General features: G+C 38.5%; 1 protein-coding gene across 2 annotated transcripts; it reads right to left on the bottom strand.

Moving 5' to 3' along the window:
- Window positions 1-913: 913 nt before the first annotated feature.
- c14h21orf91 (chromosome 14 C21orf91 homolog) lies at window positions 914-16,522 on the bottom strand. Of its 2 annotated transcripts, none has more exons than XM_026372001.1 (5): window positions 16,384-16,522; window positions 14,756-14,889; window positions 5,332-5,838; window positions 4,228-4,290; window positions 914-3,382 (listed from the first exon to the last, which is right to left on the bottom strand). In XM_026372001.1, the coding sequence occupies exons 1-5, from the start codon at window positions 16,473-16,475 to the stop codon at window positions 3,210-3,212; spliced, it is 969 nt and encodes a 322-aa protein (XP_026227786.1). In that variant the 5' UTR covers window positions 16,476-16,522; the 3' UTR covers window positions 914-3,209. The 2 variants fall into 2 exon arrangements, with proteins under 2 accessions (XP_026227786.1, XP_026227787.1); XM_026372002.1 differs by having other exon boundaries at window positions 14,756-14,886; window positions 16,384-16,514.
- Between the last annotated feature and the right edge of the window lie 3,522 nt (window positions 16,523-20,044).

The following is a 20,044-nucleotide window of genomic DNA, read 5'->3' as shown; positions in this document are numbered from 1 at the left end:
TCCCGGAAAAACCAGTCATTACAATCACTGATCACGTGTGATTAAGCAAAGCTTTTAGACCACAAGGGGGCGCTCAACCTCTACCTACCACTCAGGACAGTTACCCTCATCTGGCCTAAGACATGCACTCACATTTAGAAATGAACTCGGAATGACACGATGATCAATTTAAAACCAAGTAAAAACTGTCCTAATTAACTGAATTTTGCACTCCCCTAATGTCTGCAGTCACTTTGTATTACCCACTAGCATAAGAGACAAAGCCTGGGGCGTCACACAAAGCAAGTGACAAATGTTGACTTGTGAAATCTCCAGCAGCTTTTAAAATCTGGGGCCAACACATACCAACACCTTGCTGACTATCACAGTTTAGGCTCAAATTATTTAAATCTATATATAATAGATTATTCAGAGGTGCTTTGTTAGAAGTAGATACTAGTGCATTATGACATTAAAATATTTAGTCAATATGTTGTCCAAGAAACCTTCATATATTAACAAGAACCATTTCATGAGTTGTGATGTGAGGTGACTGCAGAATAAAATTTGTTATTAATATTAATAATAATAATAATAATAATAATAATAATAATAATAATAATAATAATAATAATAATAATAACACTATTACTTTCATAATGTTACTACCTGATGAAGTAGAAATATTTTCATGATTATGTCTTATTACTTTCTAACACTATTACTATTACGACTTATTTTGGCTGCAAAACCATAACTTTCTTAACAATCATTCATTCATTTGATCGTGGTTTTCTTTATTTGCTACCACCTATAACACAACATTTCAAAGCATTGGGCGTCATTGGAGTGAAACAAGCTTTGAGGAAATACCAGTTCATCTGAGTTTGTAGTAAAATAATTTAATTTTATTGGAATATTTTTTCTTTACAAAAAATACAAAGTCACTTAAGCACAAATCACACAGCTTGTGTAAGGTCCGTGAACACGCACAATAAATAGAATGCAAAAGATCACACAACACAAATGCAGCCTTGTTCAACAAAAGAATAACAAGTGAAGTCTAAATGAGAGGTGGAAGTGGAGCAGGTATGCCTACCTCTCCAGTAAAAGATAATGAGACTGCCAAAAAAGACATGCAAAAACAGGCAGTCCGGGTTTTCTGCAGAGCAGAGCAATAGGCCCAGGCATGTTTCAACAGTGAACAAAAATACACAGCACTCGTATTTAAAACAAACACACACAAAAGAAAAAATATGATTATAGTGAAGACTGACCTTTGCATTAAGGACCAGTAATGTGTAATCTCAAACACACAAGCACACAACATTACTCAAATAAAACTAATTGAAAATGGAGCCTTTTAAGTTGAAACCCGAGAGGGGTCAAATGCATTAAATCTCTTACAAAGAGAGAGCAAACAGACACACTGACAAGGCTGAGTTTTTTTAACCATCGCTCAGATTCTAACCCTATCTTACCCCAGCTTGTTATACCAACATTATTTTAGATATTTTCTACATAATAAGGCTGATTTGTTGTCCGTTTCTTGCATAGGGTCCGGAATAATAAACTAAAACTACACTACTGTCTCAGAACCAGGGACCTCCAGAGGCACAGTAGAGCAGACTATTCTGAATGTATTGCTGTAACATGGGTTCTCGCATAATGCAGAAGAGAAACAATTTACAAGCTACAATAAAACCCATAACACACACACACACACACACACACACACACACACACACACACACACACACCTTATGGACAATCCCATCAACACCTCGTCTTAAAATCAGTTTGGTATTGCATCTCCCTCTGTTCATTTCATCAAGTCAAATGCTTAAAGTTCACGTGACTTTGGTTTGAAAGCTGAATTTCTTTTTCAGTAGCTTTTTCTACCAACAGCTCCTTCAGTGTATAGCCACATATGACTTGTGCTTGGCAGCTACACAACAGACTAACAGCTTGGGGCTTCAAGTATATCTCATCTACATTAAAAGTTGCTATAAACCCAACTGTTTGATTAAAAACAAATGACCTCTCAGCTATGGAGGCAATATATTAACTGGTATTTCCAATTGCTGTTTTCTAACTAGCTGTTACAAAGCATTAATTTATGGACACTCCCAACACCGCAATAATACCGACAACCACAAACCTACACAGCTAGTACAGACATGTTGATTTCCATTACAACTTTCTTTATTGGACTGATGGGTACTCATGCTCTGCCATGATTGACTGATTTCAAAAAGGTCAAACTTTTGTGCCATAATTTATAATGTATTCAATATTATAATGTATTTCTAAAGAACCATGGCCTGTAGTATGTGTAATTATTTTAATTTTCTCCAGCAGATGTAGCTCACTACAGTTGAATTAATCTGACCAACACATATTTCTGCTTTAACAAGCTATCACTTCAGTTTGGGCAACTGGAAAGCAAATCAAAAACTCATGTTTAAAGTAATTCTATTCCTACAGTGCAGCCACAAGAAGAAAATAGTAAGCTCTTCACATAACAACAGTAACTTAAACACTACTTCTGGCAGTACCTGGTGGCATGAATACAAATGAAAACAATTCATCTGCACTGAGTAATTGCCCATGCCTTATTATGAAATACTGCCACCAACGTCTCACTGACCACTTTTTTAGAAAACTACCAGATAGTTTGTATGAAGGAATACTAAGCAGTGCGGAACCCATATTTGGTTATTTTACATTTAACACAATCAGAAGAAAAACATAAAAAAATGTATCTACAAAAAATGAAATGAAACTATGAAAACTGAAAACAAAATAACAACAACAACCATCTATGTAAAACTACACAGTCAAACTGCTCTTCAGTCTGTATTATGGTAAATCTTAAAAGCTATTCTTTACCCACATGTCGCCACTGTGTGCTAGAGCCAGAGGACCCCGAGTCCAGCCTGCAATTAAAATGCGTTCTGGTTACTTGGGATGAGTGGGGATCTGGTTGCAGGTCAGCATTTTATTTAAAACTGCACACCACCATTAATCTTTGTATCATCACTGCAACCATAAGAATGGAGGCCATGTCAATCCAGCCCTTGATGCTGCGCTAACGCAGAGCTAACAACTCAGTGTCGTCATAGTGTCATAAGTCACTTAGTATAAAGGCATTTTCAGCCTTGCTGCAGCCAGCGTGTTAAAGTGTTTGTCGTTTGCCTACATGCATGACACAAGCTCCACCTTGCGCCTCACTCCACATGGCCGCCGGTGTTGCTGGCCTTGACCCCAGCCCTACTAATGTGCAGCCAGGGCAGTTTGGAACAGTTTTTAAAGAGCTGCTCGATGGCAATGTGACGCACATGCAGCTCCGACGCCAACGAGTCTTTCTCCTGCACAGCCACAGTCAGCTCCTCAAAAACCTCTGTGAAGAGGACAAGAAGAAAATTGGAATCAGCTATTTCATTTACACACAAAGTCAACTAATGAATACTGACACTAACAAATGCGTAAAACAAACAAGGCAAAGAAAATCACTAGTGGTCATTACTGAAGGAGCAGGGGGCAAAGCCAACATGACAAAAGCTGTTATGCAGCAGAGGAACTGTTATTTAAACAGGTTTATCAGGAAACTATGGGCATATTGTATGCAATCATTGCTATATCAGATGGGTAATAACCCCCCCATATAAATAAATGAAAAAAATTACATGGAACTGACTGCTCCTGTAGAGTGAATAAGAATTTATACAAAGCATTAGAGATTGTTTTACTATGGACATCACTGGACTGTCAACTGTCGCCACAACCATGTGCTATGATGAGACCTGAGACTGAGTTAAGAAAAAAAAAAAAAAAAAACTTCTTGCATTTTGAGATAAAATGCTTGAAGCTTAACGAGCACTGAGTGCAGCAAACAACATGCCTAAATGACGAAGAATCAGGTGAACAGACAGGCACTATATGCATGAGAGAGCACTGCACAGTGCCCAGCTCAGCACAGCTGGTCAAATGGAAGGAGACGTTATGTCTAGAGAGTCCTTCTAGTGCATCTTAGCACCTGCTTTATTGGCTCTACTGTTCTGAATCTAATAAGCTGTAAGTTGAAACATTCTTTATTAATGCAGCTTTTACCTCAGGGCACCAAAAATGTATTGTGGTGACGTATTAGAGATAATAGCTGCAGACCAAACATGACATGTTTATTCTGACTATTCGACGTGCTAAGGAAGCATGTGTTCAATCAGAATGCCAGTGCACTTCACTTACTCTGAATCTGCATCAGAAGCTGGGCATTCAGCTGATGGAGCTCATCCACACTCATTTTAGTCACTAAAAAGAAAAAAATATATCAGTATTTTAGAGAGTATGAGAGGTGGAGGCTGCTTCATGTCAGTGTGTCATTTAGCCAAAACAAAACACATAAGTCAATTTGTGTAACTTAGTCTCAAACACATTTTGGAAAACATATTTTATGACTTGTTTATTTAATTTGTTCACATCCTTCTTAGAACAAATGTGCATCTAGACAGGATACCATGACAAATATCAAAAGGAATGTTATTACGCTGAGGTGTTGCTGGAAAGCTCTGAGCTGTTTACAAGCTGTGACTGTCTGCAACTACTCTTCAACTTTACTAAGCAATAAAAAACCTGAAATGGTTACTTATTCATGAAAGACGTAGTTGCTAAACTTTGTTACTTTACTGATCATTTACACACCTAAACTGGTCAGAACAGTGAGCTCATGCAGACATATGTACACAAATACGTCCTAGCGGCATCATTCATTTAAAAAGGACTGAATTTGAATTAGGGATCTTAGAAGATTTTCTCACATTCCTGCAGGATCTGTGGTCATAAGCAGCTTGGGTGAGTAGAGACAAGACATGAGAGAGCAAGGACATCAACTCAAGGTTTCAGGAAAATTAACTTTTATCATAGCCATTGGAATGATGAAGGACAGACTTGTGGTCTTGTGTTACTGTTTTGTCTGCTGATCACAAATGTGTGATCTGAGGTTTAGGAAATCTCTGAAAAACAGAGATTCCACAGAACAGGGTGACAGTCAGACAGTCAGAGGAGTGGAGCTATTCATGTCTGTCATCAGTTGCAAAATACAAGTCTGAGGCAAGTCGCAAGATTTTAGGTCTAAATTAGGACTTCTCCTTATCATTTGTAACTAATATGACAATAAACTTGGTGATGTTGTCAACACCACATCACTTGACAGCTGTCATGAGTAAGTTACACATGTTGAAATATTATCCTTTCTTGTAATAAAAACAAAAAGTCTTTGCACTGCTATTTTCTTTACATACTAAGTAAGCTGAAGTCACTAAAGATGTATTTAGAAAAAAGATTTTAGCTCACATTCATCTCTGGTGTGGCCTTGGTGTCTGTGCTGTGTCGGTCCTCCTTCTGACAACTGGTTCCGGCTGCGTAGGCCCGTCCTGTCTTCACTGGACCAAACATTAGATTCTGACTCCTGCAGCAGCCGCAGCTCCTCTGCCGTGTGGCACTCCAACATCCCCACAGTGTAATTAGGTGACTCCGCTGCTTTGGCCATGTCCCAGTGGGGTGCATACCGGGGCACCTGGGCATCTGACTGGGGGAGCAGCTTGCGGTCATTCTGCTGACTGTAACAAAGAAGCTTCGCTCCCCGTCTGTTGGGGCCACTGGAAGAGACAGAGTCTTTGTTCTGAGCATACTGGATGATGCGATTCAGTTTCTGGCTGAGGGCCAGTTTCATGCCCTCATAGGCACTTCGGGAGACCTTGGAACGTGACAGCTTCTGGTTGGCAATGAGGTGACATTTCTCAAAGCAGTCTCTGTGGCCGCGCAAGGACTTTGAATGTAACAAGGTAGCAGAGGAGACACCTGCATTCAGACAGACAAGAAGCTGTGAGTTAACAGGTCAAATACAACTGTAAAAGGTATAAGTGAAAAAACACAGTTGTGGGTTCCTAGTCCATAAAAACATACATAACAACTGACAGGAAATAAATCAGTGACCTACACAGTGACAAATAGAGTACTGACCCATTGAACTTGCCACAGCAAATAAAAGTAGACTAGAATAGAAGCAAGCTAAAACTGGCAGATTGACCTGCCATGATCTCTCTGTGAAAGCGGCTTAGTGTTCAGTGGATTAGCCAGTAGAGCATTGAGATAGTAGGGATAATAGATCAACCCAGTCTCAATGCAAACACATAAAACAGATTTAGAAAATTTCTATTGAGCAACAGAACGAAAGAAATTCTACAGAGTGGTTTCGGCCCATGTGATGCAGAATTTCTTTTACATTAGTTTCTCATTTTTAAATGCACCTTTGCCTGCCAAACTGTTTATCACAGATAAACATACGTAAACAATCAATGCTGCTGTTACATAATGAAGACTATATTCCTTGGAAGTTCTGCTCTAATGAAGAAACGTTCCTGAATCCAGTCAAAACAGGTTACAGTGTATAACCTGTGTAGCATGCAATGAGGAAATTAACACATAGCAAGTGGATCAAAATTAAAATAACCTGAGTAAAATGGGGCCAGGACTGATAAATCCAGGGAAGCTGAAGGTGAAAAAGAACAAGAGTGTGTGTGCAGGAAACAGCAGATGAGGCTGGAGTGAAGAGTGTGCTGCACAGGCATTGTGAGATGGCACTGTTGTTATGACCTACATTTCTCAGCAGGCAATCGTACTGTACATGTTCAAGACTGAGGTGAGGAGATTAGTCAATCTTTTTCATACAGATGAAGGAGCTCATTCGGGGAGGACCACCTCGCACAACTCAATCAGCGCTTTACTGGCACATAGATGAGCACAGGAAACCACAGGACATAACATAACATTACACAGTATACCACAGTGGAGTAGGACACACACACACACACACACACACACACACACACACACACACACACACACAGCCGTAGTATTTAGTACCGTCTGCAGGGCCTTTTTAAAACTGCACGTCAACAAAAAGAAAGTTTTGGAGTTGTAGTAGGCAATTAGCAGTCACTAAATGACAAACAATACCAACAAACAAAACCAGAAATACTCAAAAACTAACTTGGCTTCTTTTTTGTCTCAAAAATGCAGTGATTAAATCTGATGTAGTTTCATCAGGATATCAAGAGGTCAGGAAACAACCTGCACTAAGGCTGAATTTAGGATAAATTGTTTTGACTCAAAGTCTCATAAATGTAGATGTATGAAGTGAAAAGTTTTCTTTAGAAACCATATTTATGGTAAGACTGGCAGGATAAAAATAAACTTAATAACTGGACAGTGAACACAGCATTGCTGTAATTCACTTCAAAAGGTTTAGAAGGTAACAACAGTGGCAGTACGTCTCTGAGCAGACAGACTTATCTAAGCTGGGTGAGGAGCTGCCATAACACCTACTCGCTAAAGCACTAATCTTTATGGGGTATGACGACCTTTTAAAACACATAATGTTGAAGGATTAGAATTGAGAATATAAAATCAGAGGGTGTTATATGTGCTTGGTAAGACTAAAAAGTCTTTCAGGCCAATTTCTGATTTTTAGCATATTAAGAAATGACTTGAGGAGGAATGAGGAGAAATTAAGAAGGAAAAGAGTTGATAATATTTCTGTCACATGTGACTTCTTTGAATATATTTTGAGATCTTGTTATACGCCTGCAGGATCAAGCAAATAGCCCATACCTAATGTAAAACAGTCAGCATTAATGGACCTTATATGCCTCTGTGCATAGCAAGGTTTTGGACCATTACACAACTGTGTGTGTGGATCTATTCTTAGCTTCTGCATATTTGTCCTCTGACCCCAAGTGCCTAGACAGCCAGATCTAATTGATTAATCATGTGAGGGAACATATGTATCTATGTAAAGGTTTGTAAGTCATGTGAGATTATTGCATACCGATTTGCCAAGGAATCTGCAGACACTTTACTAATAGATCCAGTAGCTTTCTGCTCATCAAACAGCGATATTCTAATCCGATTAGTCTCTGGACCACCACAAAAACACACTGACTACCACTTGCCTAGCAAAAAACATCACTGGCCTACAACCAGGGCAGAGCACCGCCAGCTAAAGACCACACTCTGACTAAGCAGCTTAGCACTAGGTATTGCATGGCTGCACACATAAGTGCCAGCACACATACAACAGACTATTCACTGGAGGTGAATCAACATTGTTCAGCTATGACAGCTAGAGGCATTTAGCACAACAACACTGATGACCAGTGAGCTTGTTTTTTCCTGCTCCTTTGTTAGATAGGTGTCATGGTTAGGCTGTCTTTCCATGAAAAAACTAAGAAAGACAAAGCAGGAAATGTAAAATATAAACACCTTACTCAGTTTTGAACTGTTAATCGGTTGTTATTGCTAAAAATATATACATAATAAAGCACTAGAATCAAGGTCAGAGCCTCAATCGAATCAGAAATCAAATAGTCCATGTTAGTAAACAAATACTAATATCCCACACAGATGTGGCAGGCAACACATGTTAAAATTGCTCGTAAGAGCCATTATGAGTGTGTTTTCCACATAACTCATGTAGAAGTATATTTCAGCAACGCCTGTGTGGATAATTCTTAATACCAAAGAAATCCAGGGAACTTTCCCTACACGTCAAATTATTAATCCTCACGCTGTATAAAGATTCTCTCCCTCTGATTAACCTAGTCCTGCACTCTATTTTGTGGCAACTGTATTACCCAATTTACATTCTAGCCCGATTTTATGGTCTGATGACTGTCATCATGGAAGGAGAAGTGCCAAAAGTTTTAATACTCAGGCCTTTATTCATGTTTACACAATACAGACACTGCTTTGTTTAAGTGCTATGAAAAAATTAACAAATTTCTGTCTCACCTGTAGCAACCATCTGCAGAAATCTGGTTTTGTTTTGAACTAAATATGTGTGCGTGTGCTAGGCAAGGACATGCAATCCTTGACACACTTCGAGGACTGAGATATGGTGCTGGGAACAACTGAGACATAGTTCACTGGTGGATGGCACAGTTTAGAAGAATGTGTTGTCAGCAGCGTTGAGTGAACTTAACGACACGTGAACGTAAGCTGCCCAGTAACCACTGCAGACCCTCCAGTCTAGCTGTCACTACACATTACTAAGAAACTACTTATCTGACTAAAACCCAACACCATCTAATTTGGCAGGCACATGTTGACAAGCAACACAATGTAGTGCCAATGAGTGCTAGAAAACACAAAATCACCCATGACAGTGACCAACAGAGTAATAGACATCTACCAAGAAATAATTTGACTTGAAATATCCGAGACCTGAGACCAATTAGGGCAATTGCCTTCAGATGCTGTGTATACAGTGAGGTTATGTAAATATGTGCTGTAAATCATTTAAAATCAAATCTCTCTTAAGAAAACGTATTGCTGATATTACCCTGATATTGTATTCAGTGTTTAAAACTACACAAATAAGTTGGTGGGTGATTCAGCAAATCTCTAGACCCTTACTGTGTTCCATCATACAGCTGTCACAGGCAGCAACATAATTAGGCTCGTCTATACACCCCAGGGTGGAGAGTTCACCAACAATGAATGAGCTGCTTATGCGAGCAGGCTACAATAGCTCTAATAGAGCAACCACCAGAATCAGCAGCGACTGCATCATTCGAGCCTCTCGCTGTAGGAATGATCTGTTACTTCAAACCAAACCCAGCTGGTAATATAGCCAGGCCTCAGCAAAAATTCCATCTGCATTATGTAAGCAGATGAAAGGACGGCGCTGAAGTTTTGCTGAATATGGCAGCTTAGCAGACATCTTGTCTGGGCAAGGGCCAGAGACACCCAAAAAACCATTAAAAGGAAATATACTACAGCGGAGAGATATATATTATATATATATTCTCACAGAAATTCTAGTGCTACATTTCTCTGTGCAGTTATTCAGACAGATTTGTTTTTTAAGCTCGTATGTTTAGTTTCTGAAATACACCAATTATCGCAGCCTAAAACAAATCACCTTCCAAGAAAATAAATGACAAATGGAGACTGGCTGAACTGGCTCTCAGTGCAGCTATCTTGTTCTGTGTTGCACTGTGTTGACGCTCAAGGCTGTATAACGATGTGCAGCAAGCAGCTCAGATGGTGCAGTAAGAACAAATGGTCTTAAAGTAAGAAATGGCCAGTTAGGCAGTGGTTGAGCAATATATGAACAGGCACCATTTCTCTTCAATACTTTGACGAAACTAGCACATAGAGGCCAAAGCAGTTTCCTCAGGAAACAACCACTAAGCTGCACTACCATTCATCCTGCTTTGAACTGTGCTAAACACATGGCTACTTCTGTGCATGGTGATACTGTGGGCTGGAGCACTGGTTACATGAATGTGTATTGTTTCAAACACTGCATGCTGTCATCATAGGCAGACTCCAAGCTCAGACATACTTTGATTTGGAGTCTGAAAAAAAGCATATTGCTTTTATTATCAGTGGATTTCAGAGGTGCTTAAGTAAGTGTGTGTCAGCAGCTGTTGTTAAAACAGGAAAGTTTAAACATCCTTATTTCACACAAACCCCCAAGGGGGTTGTGGGTGGTAATGAATACATGTTCTTAAGGATAAACAGTAAAGTTGCCTGTAATGGGCCTGCTCTGTGCTAAGCTACAGGATTGCAGTAGCCAGGAACAACTTACACCAACCATAATGACTTGAAATAAAAACGTGAACATCACGTCATTAAGTAAATCTCTAACAGAAAGGACTAGAGGGAGAGCAGCTAGAGAACATACTTACTCTTCACCCATCCATCAGATTTTTTTTCAAATAGATTTTTTTTTCTTATCAGTAACTTACTTACAATGGACAATAAGCAACAGACACCACAATCTATACAATCTTTATGAGTGACCATGGCCATAATTCTCTCACAATAAACATTCAAGCCCATATTAAGCCCTTCACAAGGTGGCACTTTAATACATCATTACTTCAAGACATTGCATTCAACAATCTCATTAAGAAAGAGTGGTTGTCCTTTCTAGAGATGAACGACTCTCCTCATATCATGCACTCCATATTATAGGAAACAGACAAAGCAGTATTATGAGGTAAAATAATATCTCACTCATCATACAAAAAATAAAAATAAAAAACAGCAACAAGATCTGAAAAACTCTTTAGAACAAAAGATTCAATAATTAACAAACCCCTATTCCAACAACCCTAGTGAACTATCATAAAATGCAGTATGAAAAGTATTCTACACAGAAAAACAAAATTCCTTATTCAACAACTGAAATATGAACAGTACCAATATAGTAACAAAACAGGTAAATATCTAACAAATCAACAGTAATACAGAAAAGAAAAGGCAATTAGTACCTTCCTAACCAACCTCAAATTACCAACAGTATCCAAAGAACATGCAGACAGTTTAGATGCACCACTTACCTAAGACGAACTTCATAAAGCACTAAATAAAATGGCCAACAACAAATCACCTGGACCGGACGGATTCCCAGCTGAATTTTATGGACACTTCTGACAAATTTTATCACCATTATTTCACAGAGTTCTTACAGGAATTAAAGATACCTGTTATAATACCATAGCTGTTCTAACACTTTTACTAAAACACCCTTCCAGTTACCGTCCCCTCTCACTTATCAACACAGATTTAAAAATAATAACCAAAGCACTACACACCAAAATAAAGACAATCACCCCATTGTTATTCACCCAGACCAAACAGGATTCAACAAAAACAGGAACCCCTCAGACAATGTCTGAAGAATATTTAACTTAATCAACCTTTCACAACAAAAATAGCCCAAAACCATAACTGTATCATTAGACACAGAAAAGGCATTTGATATAGTAGACTGGACATTTCTTTTTCTTTCTTTCTTCCTACAACCCCAACAGCCGAAGGGTTTAAATCACTGGACTTACTAACATCTCACTTCTACTGGAAAAACAAAAAAAACCTAGAATTTCACTGTCAACACTACAAAGGAAAAAAAAAAAAAAAAAATCACAAGACGGCCTTGAAGCACCCAACTTCCAACACTACTTCTTAGCAACACAATTACAATACTTAATCAAATGGATCCAAAAACATAATTACATCAGATCCTGGATAGGTTTAGAGAAAAATCTATGTAAAACCATTTCAGTCACAGATCTCGCTTTCATGTCACAATCAATAAGAAAATAACTATTTTCAAGAATATCACTATTTCTTTAACTCTGACATCCTGGTGAAAAGCTCACAAGATCACCAATTCAACAGTCACTGTATGTAGTTGGGGGAGAACAGTTCCTCCAATAGCAACAACTAAAATCCACAATAAAAGAAATTAAATAATATAACTAACAACCCACTACAGCCTCCAATACTAAGAGAAAAGATTTTGAACATTACAAGCACAAAGAAATTAGTATCTAAACTCTATAAAATAGAGTTACTATACAGAGTTACTGTTATTATTATTTTTGTTGCCATTACAAATGTTATTTTCACCTTAGTTTAGTTTTGTAATATATTCTTTTCTTCTATTATTTATTTATTTTATTTTTTTTTAACAATCTGCCATCACTATTATTGATGGATGTTGTAACCCCCCGCCCCCCTTTTCTTTCTACTCAATACCCCGATGCAAACACACACATACATACATGCACACATACTGTACATATGTCGTCTTATATACTGTTTTCCATTGTCAATAAAAAACAAACAACAACAACAAAAAAACAAGCAGCAATTTATTTTATGTTGCTTCTAATAAATATTCAAAACCTGCAGAGAATATTCAGCAGCAGTCATTTATCCTTGAGATGGCTCGATATGGTTAAGGACAGAAGGCCTTGGAGGGCGAGTTTGTGTGTGCAAAGGAAGATAAAGGCCATTTCCTCCACTTCATATTTTTGTATACCCTGTCTGCATGTATGGCCACTGGGCTTTTGTTCTCTTCCCCATTAACGAAGGATGGCACAAGATGAATGAGTATTGCGGCTATTAAATCTACATGAGCAGACAGCCGACACATGGCTTCCAATCAGCCATGCCTAAAGAGCCACATGCAGCATGGCAAACTCCCCTTCCACCAATAAAACGCTCAGATGCATCAGAAACACTATGTCTACAGTCCCCACCACGCCCACACTCCCCCCACTCTTACCCCTTATATAACTTTATTGCCACACAGGCTACAACAAAACCTATACCCCAAAAAACACACAGTGGTATTAAGCAAGTTTGATAAGACTTGTCTGAAACAACCAATACCAAGGTTACCCTTAACTATGAAAATCTCTGGGGACAGACTTACACAACTGCCTTCCGCCAAATGACTTTCTCCTGCATGAACTAAACATCCTGACTGAAACATTAAATGGAGCAAGAAAGGACACTCCAGCTGAGCCTGTGCGAGCAACCCATGCATTTCTGGAATTTCGACATCTTAGTCAAAAGATGGATCATTCCTTTAAAGACATTCATTGACTGGTGCGTCTGAATAGGATATGAACAAAAATGGAAAAATACAAACACGATCCTCAAAACTCTATTTAGTTGTCATGAAACAGAATGCAGAGCATCAACATTTTGGTTTGCACCTGCCAGCAAACCCAGATTTTAAATTATAGTCAGTGACATATATTTATGAATTCATTATATTGTATTATATGCAATTCCGCATCCCTTGGTCTGACACAATCATCTCAACATACAACTGCACAGAATGCTTAATAGTTGCCTGTTTTGTTCTGTAGATTTAACTGTATGCAATTAGTTTTCTGTCAAGTTCTAATTAGTTTATATGTGTATTTTTTTCTTGCATTATTCCTGTTATCGGCCAAGTGTGTATGTATGTTTCTCTCTGTAATAGCTACTACAACACCTGACTTAAAGTTGCCTGCGAATAAGTTCGCATGCAACTTTAAGTCAACTAGTACTTTAACAATGCTTGTCTGGAAGACTAGACTGGAAGATTTATCAACACAAATACACACACAGTTATCTTATACCAAAACAGAACAAAGCCATAAATCTTTCATGCATATACATTTCCTCCCTGCTGTGGCAAGAATGATATACCGTTTTGTGTCAGCTTAAGTCAGTCAGCTATGACACTGTTTTACAAATCATACTCAACCAAACTGTGTAGATATAAACACACATACACACTCAACTACTGCAGAAAAGAGCATTTACGGATCTTTAAGACAGAGGCCGAATGAGAGGCACATCTAATCCTGTTTGATTGCCCATTCTTCTTCAAATAGGCCACTCATTAATTCATATCTGAAAAAACTTCAAACACATGCTCTTGAGTTAGAGTGGCACATCAAAGAAAAATCACAGTGGCTTGCTTTAGTGACAGCTTTGGTCCTACAGGCTCATTATCCTGCACATAATGCTGTTTTTGGAGAGGATAAAAGAAGTGTTTATGGAAGGCAACAGAATCGGACATCAACAAATCTGAAAGACACTCAGGTTGCACAGCTCCGGGTGCAAGTGCATATTTACTAAGGTGGAAACTAATGATCAAAAAGAATATGGAGGTTTCTGCAAAAGTTATTTACTGTGTGATCCACACACTTCAGGCTCTTGGCAGCGAAGGCCAGTGCTGATTATTGATCTACAAGGCTAGCCAGTGCATACATACTTTTTAATTCTGAATCATATTAGAAACACATTAGTGCATATGTGTGTTCACAATCACAAGTTTGAAAATCTGGTTTATCATTTGGTTTATTCCTCACTCAAGTGAGCAAACAAACAAAATCTGCACTCCGGTCCTGTTTCTTACCTTCAATGCTGAGTTCAAAGCAGACATGACAGAATGATAAGGTCCCTGTTTCTGTCTCTAACTTGCAGACGCTGCAGATATTGTCATCATTCAGATCAATATTCACAAACTGCTCCTCTTCATCCATAGTGCTTCTGGGGAAAAACAACCAGTGAAAGAGATCATATGGCTTAATACCATGAGCATGCACCATCTTTTGGAGTTATTTTGCTTATTAGGTCACATTTTTGAATAAACTTAAATACAATTGCATTTCTGCTAGGGATAGTTGGGAAGATGTTTTTTGGTGCACAGTATATTTGGTGCAGAACCGCCAGTGTGGTTTTCATTACCATGGATGCAGAGAAAATGGTAATGCTAGTTTGAAGAGGACAGTCTCGAATCCCAAATAAATCATCCATTCACAGGAATAACAACAATAAACACTAGCGATTATATATTAAAACAACGCATAGCTCGGTGAGCGAGGAACACACAACAATGGTGTGACACATACAAGTGGTAAGAATAACAACTTTAGATTTTGTAAGCCAACATGTACGGACAGGAAGTATTGAATCCAAAATATCCAGACAAGTGAGAGTCACTTCAAGAAATGCACTTAAAACTATGTTTTGGGAAACATATTTTGAGAGAACTGAACAACACCAATAAAGACCGATGAAGTCTTAAGTAGCAGGAAGCAGAACGCTTCCAGAGATTTAAGGAACCATAAACATCAGTTCTGCTCTGGTGTATCTTTCCCCACAAAATATTTAGTAATGTTAGCATCAGTGTGGTAATATCATACTGCAAGACACCATCTTGGTGTGGTGTTAGGGTTATTGTATTATTTTATTTTCCAGCCACGATTAAGACTGTTAAACACTGCACAGTCAACTGTATCTAAAATGTCTTTTTAATAATAAGGGGACTAGTAAAGTCCAGTGTTTCTGTTGAGAGTGGTTACCTACTTAACCACTCACATTAAAGGGACTGAACGTCTTTTGGGGAAATTGCCTCCACCGTGACAACCATGTGAGGACAAAGTAAAAGCTAAAGTAAACACCAGAGATTTTAGAGGAGAGGACTCTGCTTCCCAGCTGTTTGAGAGAATACAAACCCTTTCAAGTCGTTGGCAGCACAGACAAAGCACATTGGAAAGTTCTTCAACTGTACTTACATCATGTTATCCACATGTAGGAACTTTCAGAGGACAAAATGTAATATATTAAAGTTAAAGCAATATAATCCTGCCAAGACTAATTTATATATTACTGTACATTCAGTGGTGGTTCAGAGGAATAGCCAGCGATAGCACTAATTTTAACCATCCATTTTAACTTTTCACTGCGTTGGATTCACATTTGTTACCACTCGCCATTGCTCAATATGACCCTTGTCGCAGCTTAGACGCCTTAATACCAGTTGAATGCTAATTCGGCTGTAAACAATTCGCAGTCTGTGTAAACAAACGGTAAAGAAAATGTTGCTACTGTAACAAGAAGTTAAGCTAGCGGCACACTGGCATCCTCTACCGAGGACTCTGGTCTGGCTGATTCGTGACCGTTATTTGGCGTTGTTACACAGCTAAATAATGGTCGCCATCAACATTTAGGACGCAGTTTCTTGTTTTTTCAGAAACTCACCTTAACGTAAAGAGTGTACTCGGGTGTCTGCTGCCTTTGTGTGTTTGTGTGGACCCCTCGGTTCCCCCTCGACACTGTGAGAACACAAACATCGAGAACAGTGCGCGTCACGGTGAATCCAGAGACGCTGCCTCTGTCGCTCCTCTCAGTGGAACGGACCAATAGTTTATTGAAGGGGTGAAGCCATCAGCAGCAGTTAAAGGTTTGACTACTCTACTGATAGAACACTAAATAAACAACAGCTAGTGAATCCTTATTTTCATTATAACCATTATGTTCCATACATACTTGTTCAATTCATTAAGGAAGCCACGTACGACATTAACAGCCGTAAGGACACCCCTACGATTTAATCAAGTTACATGTTCCTAGCGTCATCAAAATATTTCCATATCAGAAGGGAAACGAAATTGAGGATGATCGAGTTTAACTAGGAAATGATAGTTAATCTACAGCGATGTTTGGCGAATACATCGTAAGAGGGGGTGAAAACCTTTATACTTGACGACTCTTACCTCATCAGGACATTTATTGTTCCTTATTCACATGAAGCCACACGTGGAGAATTCCCGCGAAACATGGAGATCAACAGCTGTTAATACTGTTATGAGAAGTGTCCCATTGTTTTGATGGTATTCTACTGTTTGTAGATGTGGGGGCTTCCTATACCTGATCATAACACTTTACACACATGAATACATTAACGTCTAAATGCAGAGATTCTCCACTACAGTAGCACCAGTCCTGACTATGAACGACATTGAGACTGACCCTAATATTGTGATATAGTTTTCTGTATTAAAGGAAATATTAGCTTGATTTTCAAAGTGAATATCATCACTTGCGGTGTTGTTGATCTGTCAGTATAGTTGCTCCGTGTCTTTGCTAGACATCGCAAATTTTGTCATCTTTCTTATTGGCCGTGAAATTTCCAGGTAACTGTAATTAGCTTTTTTTCCTGCATCACAAACAGCATAATGATCCTTTCCAATAAGAAGTGACAGTAGGCAGCCTAATTATAATTTGAAAGCAACCCCATTCAGGCCATCAACCAGTATTTTATTTAGAGGCAACAGTGCATGTTCTGCCCTGCCCTCAGCCCTGCTGGGGAACTGTCTATAAAATTCAATATTATATCTCTTCTGGATACGAAGTATTTGGAACAGAAATGCAGTTTATTTTAAAAACACTGATTAAAGGCTGTCATGAATGGATTATGATAGAAAGTAATGATCCTGAGCTCTCACAAAGAGTTTGCGCCATCTCCTGTTCAAGGAACAGTATTACAACTTCTACCAAATCCAGCTGCAGTAACTCCACGACATGCTTCATGCTCACAGTGTACCGTAATAGTCCACACGACCATCTTCTGACCTATCTGGCACTATCTGGTGTGTGCACAGCCAGTGGTGCAACAAATTTCACTGTCTATCAAAATCAAATCATTACACAGAGGCCTTGTGTTTGCAGACAGTCAGATTTGAGCTTTGTTGTCCTAATTAATATGCTCATGAGGCTGAACATCTGAGCAGTCCAACCACATTCACTACCAGCACTGTTCAAGTGCAGTATAAAGCCAGTGCCAGCAGCAATAACAACTAAAGAGGCAGAAAAAAAAAACCCATCCTATAAGATAATAGAGCTACTACAGCTCAGATTTAATTTCTTATTATGATCATGTCAGTTTATTACAAAGGGTGGACTTCTAGGTGCTAAGACTGGGGATGTCATCAAGGAACAAATCGTGACACGTCGCTGAGCTGATTCATTAACAAACAGGAGGGACACGTGTTGAGTAGTACACATGTTCCTGTGTGGTGAAGTGGCCATGTTTTCCACTTCACAGATCCCCCCCCCCCCCCACAGTGGACTTTAACCTTACATTCAGTGATTCTGTTCTCAGACGTAACTTTTCCAGGAAGTTTTCTCTCCTAATGTACTTGGAAAAGACAAAAGAATGTATGCTACCATTGTTTTTTTATTTCAACATTATGGTTCCGTCAAAATGCTAAAAACCAACTGGCCATGAGGTGAGTAAACATCATAACTTTAAATCAAATCAATCTGTGAATCTGTTTCTCGAACATTTAAATGGTGTATTCACTCTTAGTTAAGCATAAATTGTGTAACTCATCAGCCTTGCGTGTCCTCACACCAATGTTTTCACCCTGAGGCTAAATGCACATGTTACAGCTTGCCTTGCACCTTAAGAGGAACGTCTCAGATCTTGTCCGGCAGGTTCTGTGAGGTTAGAAAAAGGGAAAAGGATGAAAAGAGTTGTGAGGAAAACAGCCCACAGCGCTCTGTATGAGTTCTGCTCTCCCAGCAACCAGTCACAGAGCGTAGAACAGATGTTGTTACCATTTGGTTGTTAATTTTGTTTTCAGATAATGAGAAAAAGGGGGTTGGAGATGATAGACAAATGAATAAATCAATACATTTTTCTACAGAGATTGGAGACATTAATCAACCCTTTTATTTACCTCTGTATCTTGATAATGGTCTTGCATCACTTTTGCAAACGTCCTGTGCTTCATGCTGCCTTTGTTATTGCTACAGTATGACAGAGCAGTGAGGCGTGACTCAGCCAAACTGAAAAGTCCCTATCACAGGCAAACAAAGGTGCAACCAGACACCTCACCAGTCAAAGGGGAAGTCAAACTTTAAGACACTTACTGTGTCTGCAATAAAGTTTAGCAACTGAGTGCAGATGCATACTGTATTGAATAGCAATCTCTAAAAGGTATGACATTACACATAAACACACACGATTAGATTCAACATATGAATCGAGCTTTGAACACCGCTCTAAAGACCATTAGGAAATGTTGCTATTGATGAAGTACTTTTTTATTAAGGTACTAATTTGTTTTTCTCATTACTCTAAGACATATTTACATCATCAAACTCTACTTATACTGTAGTATCCACTTGTGGACGCCTATGAGGAAAAATGTTCTCTTCATTGTAGTGTATTAATCATGCATTTAATATGTATGTACTGATTGTAAATGCATAAACAATAAGGAGTGAGAAAATATTAGCAAAATCCTTTTAACAGTAGAATATATAAGTTTGTTTGAAAATGTTGGGTCTCTAAAGGAACTAGTAAGTAATAACAGCTGTCAAAGAGCCAAAGAAGGAGGAATATTCTGAAATGTTCTGGAGTTAAAGCATTCGTTTGCATAAATCAGAAACTGAGGACCAATTTTAAAATCAAAACTGTGTGACTGGGAAGAACATAAAGTCAATACTTGAGTAAAACATTATGTTTTTTTTAAAATTAAGAATCCACATATGCAAAAAAATAACTACTAACTAAATCTGTTAAATAAATGTGGTGTTAAAAGTACATTTCCCTCTGAATTGTTGTAGAGTAAAAGTAAATGACTAGTGGACATACTCTATTGTACACTAATTTGTAACTAACTACAGTACTTGAGTGAATGTACTTAATTACGTCTCACCTCTGCTTTCTAACAGTGTATGTAGACATTGCTGGAATATGAAAGCCAAATAATAATAATTCCTGGTTTGAGTTTATTACACAAATGACATTATTTATCATTATCAAACCAGTTACTTTAAGTGGGTCAAAACTATCAATACGTACGGTCTTCAATGTTTACAGCTCATCACAGGTCACTGGAACACCAACCTT

This window comes from Anabas testudineus, chromosome 14 (assembly GCF_900324465.2).
Source record: "Anabas testudineus chromosome 14, fAnaTes1.2, whole genome shotgun sequence".
NCBI classification, from domain to species: domain Eukaryota; kingdom Metazoa; phylum Chordata; class Actinopteri; order Anabantiformes; family Anabantidae; genus Anabas; species Anabas testudineus.
Note: the sequence above shows the minus strand (reverse complement) of the source record. Positions and strands in the feature narration are given on the sequence as shown.

Bases quoted from the DNA above. Each gene is read 5' to 3' on its own strand.
- c14h21orf91 (XM_026372001.1), bottom strand. From the start codon at position 16,475: ATGTTTGTGTTCTCACAGTGTCGAGGGGGAACCGAGGGGTCCACACAA. The intron at 14,890-16,383 runs GTGAGTTTCTGA...GTTTTTCCCCAG, and splicing joins AGTACACTCTTTACGTTAAG to AAGCACTATGGATGAAGAGG. The intron at 5,839-14,755 runs GTAAGAAACAGG...GTCTGAATGCAG, and splicing joins CTTTGAACTCAGCATTGAAG to GTGTCTCCTCTGCTACCTTG.